Source organism: Bufo bufo, chromosome 2 (genome assembly GCF_905171765.1).
Source record: "Bufo bufo chromosome 2, aBufBuf1.1, whole genome shotgun sequence".
Taxonomy (NCBI): Eukaryota; Metazoa; Chordata; class Amphibia; order Anura; family Bufonidae; genus Bufo; species Bufo bufo.
The window spans coordinates 477,889,027-477,902,101 of record NC_053390.1 but is presented as its reverse complement, the minus strand read 5'-3'; the positions used below and the strand labels follow the sequence as shown (position 1 = coordinate 477,902,101).

The 13,075-nt window shown below is 42.0% G+C and overlaps 1 protein-coding gene across 1 annotated transcript in view; it reads right to left on the bottom strand.

Moving 5' to 3' along the window:
- LOC120990939 (protein unc-13 homolog A-like) overlaps window positions 1-13,075 on the bottom strand; it is a 2,175,961-nt gene that overhangs the window by 1,441,949 nt on the left and 720,937 nt on the right. The window contains exon 18 of the mRNA XM_040419831.1: window positions 9,592-9,733. Within this exon, the coding sequence (XP_040275765.1) occupies window positions 9,592-9,733 (142 nt within the window). The remainder of the gene's footprint in view (window positions 1-9,591; window positions 9,734-13,075) is intronic.

The following is a 13,075-nucleotide window of genomic DNA, read 5'->3' as shown; positions in this document are numbered from 1 at the left end:
CAATCCTCCTGGTTCTCTGCCACAAAACAGTGCAAATATGTCTCCAGATTCTGATTGAGGCGCTCAGTCTGACCATTCGACTGCGGGTGAAAAGCAGAAGAGAAGGACAGCCGAACCCCCAGGCGAGAACAGAAAGCCTTCCAGAACCTGGACACAAACTGCGTGCCTCTATCGGAAACAATATCAGAGGGAATGCCGTGCAATTTAACAATATGGTCGACAAAAGCTTGCGCCAACGTTTTAGCATTGGGTAAACCAGGGAAAGGTACGAAATGAGCCATCTTGCTAAAACGGTCCACCACCACCAGGATCACCGACTTCCCCGAGGAACGAGGAAGATCCGTGATAAAGTCCATGGACAGGTGTGTCCAAGGACGGGAAGGTATGGGTAACGGGAGAAGGGAACCTGAAGGCCGTGAACGAGGGACCTTAGCGCGAGCGCACGTCTCACAAGCAGCCACAAAACCCTCCACCGACTTACGAAGAGCCGGCCACCAAAATCTCCGAGCAATGAGATCTACCGTGGCTCTACTCCCGGGGTGACCAGCAAGAACCGTATCATGATGCTCCTTGAAGAGTTTGTGACGTAGCTCAGGAGGCACGAACAACTTCCCAGAAGGACAACGGGCAGGTGCCTCAGTCTGGGCAGCCTGGACATCGGCCTCCAAATCGGAATATAGAGCAGAAACAACTACCCCCTCCGCCAAAATGGGACCCGGGTCCTCGGAATTTCCTCCTCCCGGAAAACAGCGAGAGAGCATCAGCCTTTACATTTTTGATCCCAGGTCGGAATGTAACGACAAAATTGAATCTGGAGAAGAACAGAGACCATCTGGCCTGTCTCGGATTCATACGCCTGGCCGACTCCAAGTATGCCAGATTCCTATGGTCGGTAAAAACGGTGATAGGGTGCCTGGCCCCCTCCAACCAATGGCGCCATTCCTCGAAAGCCAACTTGATGGCCAACAACTCCCTATCTCCCACATCATAGTTTCTCTCTGCCAGGGAGAGTTTTTTAGAGAAAAAGGCACAGGGTCGCCATTTGGCAGGAGAAGGGCCCTGGGACAAAACTGCACCCACACCCACCTCGGAAGCATCCACCTCAACAATAAAAGGTAAGGAAACATCGGGATGCACCAAGACGGGAGCAGACGCAAAACTCTCTTTAATCTTAGAAAAGGCTGCAAGCGCCTCCTCCGACCAAGAGGAAAAATCCGCCCCCTTTTTTGTCATGTCAGTAAGGGGTTTGACAACAGAGGAATAATTCAAAATGAACTTTCTGTAATAGTTCGCAAAACCCAGAAAGCGCATCAATGCCTTCTGATTCTCAGGAAGCTCCCACTCAAGTACAGCACAGGCCTTCTCCGGATCCATGCGAAAACCAGAAGCAGAGAGGAGAAAACCCAGAAATTGAATCTCCGATACCATAAAAATAAATTTCTCCAGCTTGGCGTACAATTTATTTTCCCGCAGAATCTGCAGAACCTGAAAAAGATGATCCTGATGGGTCTGAACATCAGGGGAAAAAATCAAAATATCATCAAGATACACCAATACAAATTTCCCCCTTAAATGGTAGAAAATACTATTAACAAAATGCTGAAAGACGGCCGGAGCATTCATCAGGCCGAAAGGCATAACGAGATTCTCGAAATGCCCGTTAGGGGTATTAAAGGCCGTTTTCCATTCATCCCCCTCTCTGACCCTGACCAGGTTGTACGCGCCTCTCAAATCCAATTTGGAAAACACCTTGGCCCCAACAATTTGGTTGAAGAGGTGCGGGATCAGAGGAAGGGGATAGGGATCGCGAATCGTGATACGGTTCAGCTCCCTAAAATCTAGGCAAGGTCTCAGAGAGCCATCTTTTTTTTTTAACAAAAAAAAAAACCCGCGGCCACAGGTGACTTTGAGGGACGAATATGCCCCTTATCGAGACTCTCGGAGATATAAGTTCGCATTGCGATTCTTTCCGGTTGTGAGAGATTGTAGAGGCGTGCTTTTGGCAGCTTGGCGCCGGGAATGAGGTTAATGGGACAGTCAAACTCCCGGTGAGGAGGTAGCTCCTGAACACCGCTCTTGGAAAACACGTCCGAGAAATCAGAGAGAAATGATGGCACAGTTTTAGTAGACACCTCTGCAAAAGTCGCTGTGAGACAATTCTCTCTACAAAAGTCACTCCACTCATTTATTTGCCTTCCTTGCCAATCAATAGTGGGGTTATGTCTAGTTAGCCAGGGTAACCCCAAAACTAGAGAAGAAGGCAATCCGTTAAGGACAAAACAAGATATATCCTCCACATGAGTGTCACCTACAGCTAGCCGGATATTGTGAACAATGCCCTTCAGAGATCTCTGTGAGAGTGGAGCAGAGTCAAAAGCAAAAACAGGTATATCCTTTTCTAATGTGCAAACCTGAAAACCATGCATGGCTACAAATTGAGTGTCAATAAGATTGACGGCCGCTCCACTATCGACAAAAATCTCACAAGAAATGACTTTGCTCTCTAGCGCCACCCTGGCAGACAAGAGAAAACGGGAACTGCAGGTCAGAGGAAAAGCATCAATTCCTACATCAACTTTGCCCAAAGTAGCAGATGAAGCAGAATTTGATGATTTACCTTTTGAGGTTTTTCTCTTATCGCTCTTAGTACAGTTCAAGAATCTCCTAGACGGACAAACATTTGCCAAATGACCTATGCCCCCACAACAAAAACACACCATACTCTGAGGACTAAATCCTCTTTTATCAGGGGCAAGTCGACCTAGCTGCATGGGCTTCTCCTCAGAGGGGACCGAGACAGGATGAGGCCCCTGCACACTGAATGAGTCCGCACCACTGCCCCTAGACTGAGAATGGCTGGACAGAGAGGTCTCGTTTCTTTCTCTTAGACGCCTATCAAGGCGTACCGCCAATGACATGGCAGACTCTAAGGACGTTGGTCTCTCATGGAAAGCAAACGCATCTTTCAATCTCTCTGAGAGACCATGACAGAACTGACTCCGGAGTGCAGCATCATTCCAACCTGAATCAGCTGCCCATCTCCGAAATTCAGAACAATAAAGCTCCGCAGACAGTTTGTTCTGGCATAAAACACGCAAGTTAGATTCGGCCAGAGCAACACGATCCGGGTCATTATAAATCTGCCCCAGGGCCACAAAAAATCTTTCCACGGATCGAAGGGAGGGATCCCCTTATGGCAGCGAAAAAGCCCAAGTCTGAGCATTACCACTGAGCAGGGAGATGACAATCCTCACCCTCTGCTCCTCCTTACCAGAGGAGTGGGGACACAAGCAAAAATGGAGTTTGCATGCCTCTCTGAAGCGAACAAAATTCTCACTGCCCCCGGAGAACGTTTCCGGAAGTGAGACCTTTGGCTCGCAACAGACTCCATGAGGCGGAGCAGAGCCCAATGCTTGAAGCTGAGTCATAGATTGACGGAGATCCGCTACTTCCAAAGAAAGACCCTGCATGCGGTCAACCAGGCCAGAAAGCGGATCCATGTCAAAAAAGGACGGTTTTGGTGGATTATAATGTCACGGCTGTATGTGAGCAACAAGAGTATACACAGTAAAAAGAGCTACTGACCGGACCCAAACTAGGGAGGATAAAGGGTGACCCCTGTCAGACCCTCAAAGCTCTCCCTATGCTGCTAAAGCACATGCCCGGATCCAAATGGCGGAACGAGGCATGCCCGCGTACCTAAGACTGATGACCACTGTAACCCCTACAATAGTGGAAGGGGCACGGCCACCGGTGCCCTGCTCAGTATATGGAGGGAACCGTGGCCACCTCAGATCCAGTCAGAAAATAACCAGGTACACAACAATGTCTGCACACTTAGCTGAAGGAGCTGCAGCCGCAGAGAAGACGGATCCAAGGACAGCTGGCAATATCCGGAGTGCTTGCTGCAGCAGAACACAGGTCCAGTGAACTGATAGCTACAAGTGAAGATACTCAAGCAAGAGCTACAACTGAAATGAGAAATATAATCCACGCCCTACAATAGGAGGAGGGGTGATTTAAAGGCAGGGAAATCAACCGCAGGAGGAACAGCTGGGAGGAAGGAAACAGAAAGTAAAGACTTCATCACAGGGGCGGCTAAACAGAGCAGTGAGAACTCCTCCAAGCTCTAGTAGTGACATCATCACAGGGGTGGAGAAACAGAGCTGTGAGAACGTCTCAAAGCTCTGGTAGTGACAGTTTCATTGACATATACTGTCCTCCATCCGAAAAATGTTACTTTAGTGCAAATTTCCAAAATCTGGGCCTAATATAGTGTCCATATTCTGTGTGTTTCATTGACATATACTGTCCTGCATCCAAATACTTTTTCTTTAGGGCAAATTCCAAAAATCTGGATCTAATATAGTGTCCATATTCTGTGTGTTTTTGTGAAATGTACTGTCCTGGTCCTGCATCCGAAAACTCTTTCTTTAAGGAAAATTCCAATAAGCTGGGCCTAAAATAGTGTCCATATTCTATGTGTTTCATTGATATATACTGTCCTGCATCCGAAAAATTTTACTTTAGTGCAAATTTCCAAAATCTGGGCCTAATATAGTGTCCATATTCTGTGTGTTTCATTGACATATACTGTCCTGCATCCAAATACTTTTTCTTTAGGGCAAATTCCAAAAATCTGGATCTAATATAGTGTCTATATTCTGTATACTTCTGTGACATAGACTGTCCTACATCAGAAAACTCTTTCTTAGGGCAAATTCCAATATTCTGGGCCTAATATAGTGTCCATATATTGTGTGGGTCTGTGACATATACTGTCCTTCATCCGAAAACCTTTTTTTTTTAGGGCAAATTCCAACAATCTGGGCCTAATATAGTGTCTATATTCTGTGTGTTTCTGTGACATATACTGTCCTGCATCCAAAAAATGTTTGTTTAGGGCAAACTCCAAAGATCTGGCTCTAATATAGTGTCCATATTCTGTGTGTTTCTGTGACATATACTGTCCTGCATCCGAAAACTCTTTCTTTAGGGCAAATTCCATTAATCTGGGCCTAATATAGTGTCCATATTCTGTGTGTTTCTATGACATATACTGTCCTGCATCCGAAAACTGTTTCTTTAGGTGAAATTCCAAAACACTGGGACTAATATAGTGTCCATTTTCTGTGTGCTTCTGTGACATATACTGTCCTACATCAGAAAACCTTTTTGTTAGGGCAAATTCCAAAAATCTGGGCCTAATATAGTGTCCATTTTCTGTGTGCTTCTGTGACATATACTGTCCTGCTTCCGAAAACTGTTTCTTTAGAGCAAATTCCAAAAATCTGGGCCTGATATAGTGTCCATATTCAGTTTTTTCCTGTGACATATAGTGTCCTGCATCTGAAAAATGTTTCTTTAGGGCAAGTTTCAAAAATCTGGGCCTAATATAGTGTCCATATTCTGTATGTTTTTGTGACATATACTGTCCTGCATCCGAAAACTGTTTCTTTAGGGCAAATTCCCAAAATCTGGGCCTAATGTAGTGTCCATATACTGTCCTGCATCTGAAAACACTTTCTTAGGGCAAATTCCAATAATATGGGCCTAATATAGTGTCCATATATTGTGTGGGTCTGTGACATATACTGTCCTGCATCCGAAAACATTTTCTTTAGGGCCAATTTCAAAAATCTAAGCCTAGTATAGTGTCCATATTCTGTGTGCTTCTGTGACATATACTGTCCTGCATCAGAAAACTCTTTTTTTTAGGGGAAATTCCAAAAATCTGGGCCTAATATAGTGTCCATATTCTGTGTGTTTTTTGTGACATATTCTGTCCTGCATCCGAAAACTATTTCTTTAGGGAAAATACCAATAATCTTGGCCTAAAATAGTGTCCATATTTTGTGTTTTCTGTGAAATTTAGTGTCCTGCTTCCGAAAAATATTTCTTTAGGGCAAATTCCATAATTCTGGGCCTAATATAGTGTCCATATTCTGTTTGGGTCTGTGACATATACTGTCCTGCATCCGAAAACTCTTTCATTAGGGCAAATTCCAAATCCGACAAGCTTGGCCTGCTCCCCCTCACTCACATACTGAGGGTCCACTAACACCACCACGACCATGTCCGCGTCCGCGTCCCTTACTAGATGTTTTCCTCATTGTTACCGTTCACCACAATAAGAAAAAAATTATTTGGCCCAATGTATTGAATTCAAATTCAGGCCTTTTTTTACAGGCACCTAACACTATCTGGCTATCTATTTAGGGACCGTATTACACTAATACAGGCACAACAGTAACGACAGATTTAGCTGAATATAAATTGTAGGCCTAGTATTTAGGCGCTGGATGACAGGTATCCCTTTTACGGACAGAATTAGACTTGGAGATGCACGGTAGCGTGTGAAGTTATTGAGGATGACCCTATCCGCACCTTCAATGTAATATACCCTTTTATGGATAGATTTAACCTTGGCCTGATACAGCAGAAACCACTGATTTAGGGAATTGCTAAGTTGGGAATTGTATTTCAACCCAGAACAAAAACTGTGCTTTGGCGGACACTAAATAGATTGACCAGCCACAGCAGTAAAAACAGATTTAGCTGAATATAAATTGTAGGCCTATTATTTAGGCGCTGGATGACAGGTATACGTTTACGGACAGAATTAGACTTGGAAATGCACGGTAGCGTGTGAAGTTATTGAGGATGACCCTATCCGCACCTTCAATCTAATATACCCTTTTATGGATAGATTTAACCTTGGCCTGATACAGCAGAAACCACTGATTTAGGGAATTGCTAAGTTGGGAATTGTATTTCAACCCAGAACAAAAACTGTGCTTTGGCGGACACTAAATAAATTGACCAGCCACAGCAGTAACAACAGATTAACAACAGAACAACAGAAATATATCTTGGTCAAATGCCAACTTTGTATAAAAATATGGGAAAAGTTGTCTTTTGCCAAGATATTTCTCTCACCCAGCATGGTTATATGTAAAATGACACCCCAAAACACATTGCCTAACTTCTCCTGAGTACGGCAATACCAGATGTGTGACACTTTTTTGCAGCCTAGGTGGGCAAAGGGGCCCACATTCCAAAGAGCACCTTTAGGATTTCACAGGTCATTTTTTACACATTTTGATTTCAAACTACTTCGCACGCATTTGGGCCCCTAGAATGCCAGGGCAGTATAACTACCCCACAAGTGACCCCATTTTGGAAAGAAGACACCCCAAGGTATTTCGTGATGGGCATAGTGAGTTCATGGAAGTTTTTATTTTTTGTCACAAGTTAGTGGAATATGAGACTTTATAAGAAAAAAAAAATCATCATTTTCCGCTAACTTGTGACAAAAAATAAAAAGTTCTATGAACTCACTATGCCCATCAGCGAATACCTTAGGGTGTCTACTTTCCGAAATAGGGTCATTTGTGGGGTGTTTGTACTGTCTGGGCATTGTAGAACCTCAGGAAACATGACAGGTGCTCAGAAAGTCAGAGCTGCTTCAAAAAGCAGAAATTCACATTTTTGTACCATAGTTTGTAAACGCTATAACTTTTATTGAAACCATTTTTTTTTACCCAAACATTTTTTTTTATCAAAGATATGTAGAACAATAAATTTAGAGAAAAATTTATATATGGATGTCGTTTTTTTTGCAAAATTTTACAACTGAAAATGAAAAATGTCATTTTTTTGCAAAAAAAAACGTTAAATTTTGATTAATAACAAAAAAAGGAATAATGTCAGCAGCAATGAAATACCACCAAATGAAAGCTCTATTAGTGAGAAGGAAAGGAGGTAAAATTAATTTGGGTGGTAAGTTGCATGACCGAGCAATAAACGGTGAAAGTAGTGTAGGTCAGAATTGTAAAAAGTGGCCTGGTCATTAAGGGTGTTTAAGCTAGGGGGGCTGAAGTGGTTAATGGTTAATCTTAGTCTCACTCCCCTTTTCTAAAATTCACATTCCCACCTATCCTTTGGTTGAATTTAATGGACTTAACAATATCATTTAGAGCTGAAGAGACATCACTAATATTAAAAGTTAGATACTAATTAGAACGTTTCGCCTCGCTTCTTCATCTGGGTTTCTAACCGCCCCAATTCTGGGTCTGTATCCTACTTCACTTGTCACACTGGTGTATTAGTATGTAACTTTTATTATTAGTGATGTCTCTTTAGCACTGGATGATATTGTTACTTATACTATACTTTATGATGGGTTTTTAAGGTGTGACCTTGCTCTGTTATAGGCTTAATTGGTCTTTAGACTCCTTCACTTGAAGTGTAGACTATAGCTTATATATGTCATTTTCCTTTTTTTATTTTTGTCGAGCAATTACACCATACTGTTCCATCCTTGTTCTTGGAGGTGTAGGAGACAAATACAGATCTTGAGATCTATGGGGTTAGTCTGTCCATATTGTAAGTCTGTACTGCATATTTTATAATTTTAATATGTATACTTCATCATTTAATAAAGGATGAATTTATATTTGATGTGTGGTTTGGTAATTTTGGCGGTTTATGCATTTGCATAAACACATTAGTCTCTATATCGGTGCTTGGTGTTTTTACTAAACATATTGCAAACAGCAATGTGCACAACAGTACAGACCAAAAGTTTGGACACAACTTCTCATTCAAAGAGTTTTCTTTATTTTCATGACTATGAAGGCATCAAAACTATGAATTAACACACGTGGAATTATATACATAACAAACAAGTGTGAAACAACTGAAAATATGTCATATTCTAGGTTCTTCAAAGTAGCCACCTTTTGCTTTGATTACTGCTTTGCACACTATTGGTATTCTCTTGATGAGCTTCAAGAGGTAGTCCCCTGAAATGGTCTTCCAACAGTATTGAAGGAGTTCCCAGAGATGCTTAGCACTTGTTGGCCCTTTTGCCTTCACTCTGCGGTCCAGCTCACCCCAAACCATCTCGATTGGGTTCAGGTCCGGTGACTGTGGAGGACAGGTCATCTGGCGCAGCACCCCATCACTCTCCTTCATGGCCCTTACTTTCAAAGTTTTCCCAATTTTTCGGCTGACTGACTGACCTTCATTTCTTAAAGTAATGATGGCCACTCATTTTTCTTTACTTAGCTGCTTTTTTCTTGCCATAATACAAATTCTAACAGTCTATTCAGTAGGACTATCAGCTGTGTATCCACCTGACTTCTCAATGCCACTGATGGTCCCAACCCCATTTATAAGGCAAGAAATCCCACTTATTAAACCTGACAGGGCACACCTGTGAAGTGAAAACCATTTCAGGGGACTACCTCTTGAAGCTCATCAAGAGAATGCCAAGAGTGTGCAAAGCAGTAATCAAAGCAAAAGGTGGCTACTTTGAAGAACCTAGAATATGACATATTTTCAGTTGTTTCACACTTGTTTGTTATGTATATAATTCCACATGTGTTAATTCATAGTTTTGATGCCTTCAGTGTGAATCTGCAATTTTCATAGTCATGAAAATAAAGAAAACTCTTTGAATGAGAAGGTGTGTCCAAACTTTTGGTCTGTACTGTATTTCAGAGCATTTATATGACTATGTCCTTAGTTCTTAGTTTAGTGGATTATAGGCTCCTGCCACACAAAAAAGTGAAAAGACACACTCACAAGTGGAAATTTTCCTCCCAAACAGGGTTAAGGTTTCCATAGATGGTCTTTGTTCTTTTCTTTGTTTTTCCAACCTGTACAGTAACATAGGGATCACTGGAGCCTGTCTTATCCTTGGCCTGTAGACCCTGTGCACACACCACTGCAAGACAGTAAAGGATAAAGGATAGCATCTTTAAAGCTGAAACAATATTTAAATGGAAGATTTAAAAAATGATTTTTGATAATGTGAAAAGAACACAATCATGAAATCTGTGATATTAAATCACTCACTGATTTCCATAACAAATGGGCCTCTATGAAGCACTTATACCCCTTTGCCACTGCTTAGATTATTGTTACTGGAAATTTGATACAACTTCCTATAAGGCTAGGTTAAATTCTGCATTCACATTTCTGGTTCAGGAACAGAATACCAAAAATTAAAAAAGTTCTAGATCAGTCACATGACAGACACCAATGGTCCTATGAACCTCAATAACCAAAAACAGTTTCCATCAGTATTTGTCATGGAGTCCATCATTTAATCAGAAAAAAAAAAACTGTGTTGCATAAGGCACAATCTTTTCTGCCATTTATAACAGAACCTGCAACAAAGCTTCCAATGCAAATGTAAACAGCCTACACTTACACTAAGTTTAATGATAGATTTGAATGAGGGTTTAAAGCCGTTTTACCATTACTGCAGTTTTATTGTTCTTGTGTCTGCTGTCAATGTACAGTTGGCTGTGCATGTCTCTCTATCCACTTCCATGGGACTTCTAAAAATAACTGAGCAAGCTTTCTTGGCTATTTTCAGTACTTCCATATAACTGAATGCAGAGAGACATGCATGCACAACCATTCGATTCACATCAACTATGTGAGACCTGTACCCATTGGACATTTATGGCAAGTCTTCAGATGGAAATTACCATTAAATAAAAAAATAAATAAAATCATGATGGCTTCCTTTTAAAGGGGTATATTTAAATATTTTTATTTTGATTTATTTTTATACCCTTTGTCTAGATTATTGCTGTTGCAATGATAATGTATGTAAAGTGCTGCAAAATATGGCAGTGCTATGTAAGTGAGTAAAATAAATGAATAAATATGCATGATTGCTATGGTGCTCCCAACAGTTTTTTTTTATTTACTCTTAGAATGTCCACTTAATATGTTTGAAGCTGATTATAGTGCACTTATTGATGATTGCAGTTGTCTAGATGGACTGTTGAGAACCATGTACATCTTTAAAGTGTAACTGTCATTTTTTTATTTTTTTTATTTGCTAGTTTATTAGAGCTAGGCATGTATACCTGAGTTAGTTTGTTAGCCTGATAATAACAGCTTTCATTAATGTTCCATGTCCCTTTCCACTGGTCCCTTAAAAGACCGTTGCTATGGCTCATCTGTCTCTGGCTAATCGTAAACAGAAGACGGAGGGGCGGTCCTTCACACTGCATGCCTGCATTAGGCTTCAGAGTGGGGAGGCGTGTCTCTCAATAATCCAATCTGATTGGCTGGCAGGAAGCTGCTGGCTACAGCAAGTTTGTATGTGACCTGAGAGAATGTAGTTTTGGCCTTAGAGAACTGGCAGAGGAGCCATCTTGAGAAGATCCTCATATTGTAGAGGTTAAAACAGTCATAACTAAGGGAAAAATGCAAGGAAAACAGTCGTATGTTAAGAAACTAAAGAATGCTTAATGCATAATGTTCCACCAGCAGTCAAATATGCAAAAAAAATTGATGAACACATGACAGTTACACTTTGAGCAACTTTGTGACAAACAGGAATGTGCATCAAACATGCAAACATTTTTAAATAAGAAACAAATCCAAGCAGAGTTGTACACATAAAAACAATGTAAAAATAATATATTGAGTTGTGAAAATCTCATATATACCACAACCTTATACATCAACAAGAGATTGTGCTCTTAAGAACACTGGCATGTAATAGATGGTCATCATTAGAGATGAGCGAAAGTTGACAAAGTGGAATTCCATCCGAATTTCAGGAAAAATTTGATTTGTCCTGAAGTTGAATTTCCTCGCGATTTGTGGTAACGAATTGCATAGAGAAAGGATAGGGAGGCATTATCCACACTGTAGGGAGAGAGCAGGGACCAATAGGAGAGTGTAAACCTGGGTAATATGAGCTATGCTATTACACCTTGCTGCACTAATTGGGTTTACTAAAAGTGATCTATTACTACATATTTTAGGTTGTTTGCATTCTTTGATAGATCAGTAATTCCAGCAATCCTAGCTTCTGGTATTGGGGTGAAACTACAGTCTGATGCAACCAGTTTTGGAGTGTATTTAGTTGATATATAACTACTTCCATTCACCCTTGCTTCTGTACTGAAAGTGTGCTCTGACACAACCAGTTTTGGAGTGTATTTAGTTGATATATATCTACCATATTTCTTGCCCCATAAGATGCACCCCCCCCCCCCCAAAATGGGGAAAAATGCCCCTGCGTCTTATTGGGCGAATGCTGAAATTTTTTACATATCAGGCTGCGATGTATGGGCGGCAGCGTAACTCCCTGATGTGACGTGCCTGCGCCGCCTACTTTATGAATGAAGCAGGCGGCGCAGGCACATAATGTCAGTGAGTGATGCGCCGGCCGCCCTGCCTGCCTGCGTTGTACAGAAGCTGTTAGGATGTACGGTAATATTAGGAGGGAGGGGGCATGTTTAATCACTTTTAATTGAATGAGACATTTTATATTTGTATACTGCAGCACTGGAGCGGTGGGGGGGGGAATCTGTGGATGACAGTTTTATGGGGGACATCTGTGGATGGCACTGTTAAGGGCTGGGGGGTCTGTGTATGGCACTGTTATGGGGTGGGGGTCTGTGGATGGCACATATACAGTATAACAGTGCCACCCACAGATCCCCCAAAACAGTGCCACCCACAGATCCCCCATAACAGTGCCACCCACAGATCCCCCATAACAGTGCCATCCACAGATCCCCCATGTAACAGTGTCAGCCACAGATCCCCCATGTAACAGTGTCAGCCACAGATCCCCCCTGTAACAGTGTCAGCCACAGACCCCCCCCTGTAACAGTATCAGCCACAGATCCCCCCTGTAACAGTGTCCATCACAGATCCCCCCATAACAGTGTTCATCATAGATCCCCCCATAACAGTGCATCATCCACAGATCCCCCCTTAACAGTGCGTCATCCACAGATCCCCCCATAACAGTGCATCATCCACAGATCCCCCCATAACAGTGCCATCCCCAGATCCCCCCATAACAGTGTCCTTCACAGATCCCCCATAATAGTGCCATCCACAGATCCTCAGTAATAGTGCCATCCACAGACCACCATTAGTTCCAAACCCACCAAAAGCACACCTTTTGGTTAAAAATATTTTTTTTCTTATTTTTCTCCCCAAAAATCTAGGTGCGTCTTATGGGCCGGTGCGTCTTATAGGGCGAAAAATATGGTACTTCAATTCATCCTTGCCTCTGTACTGA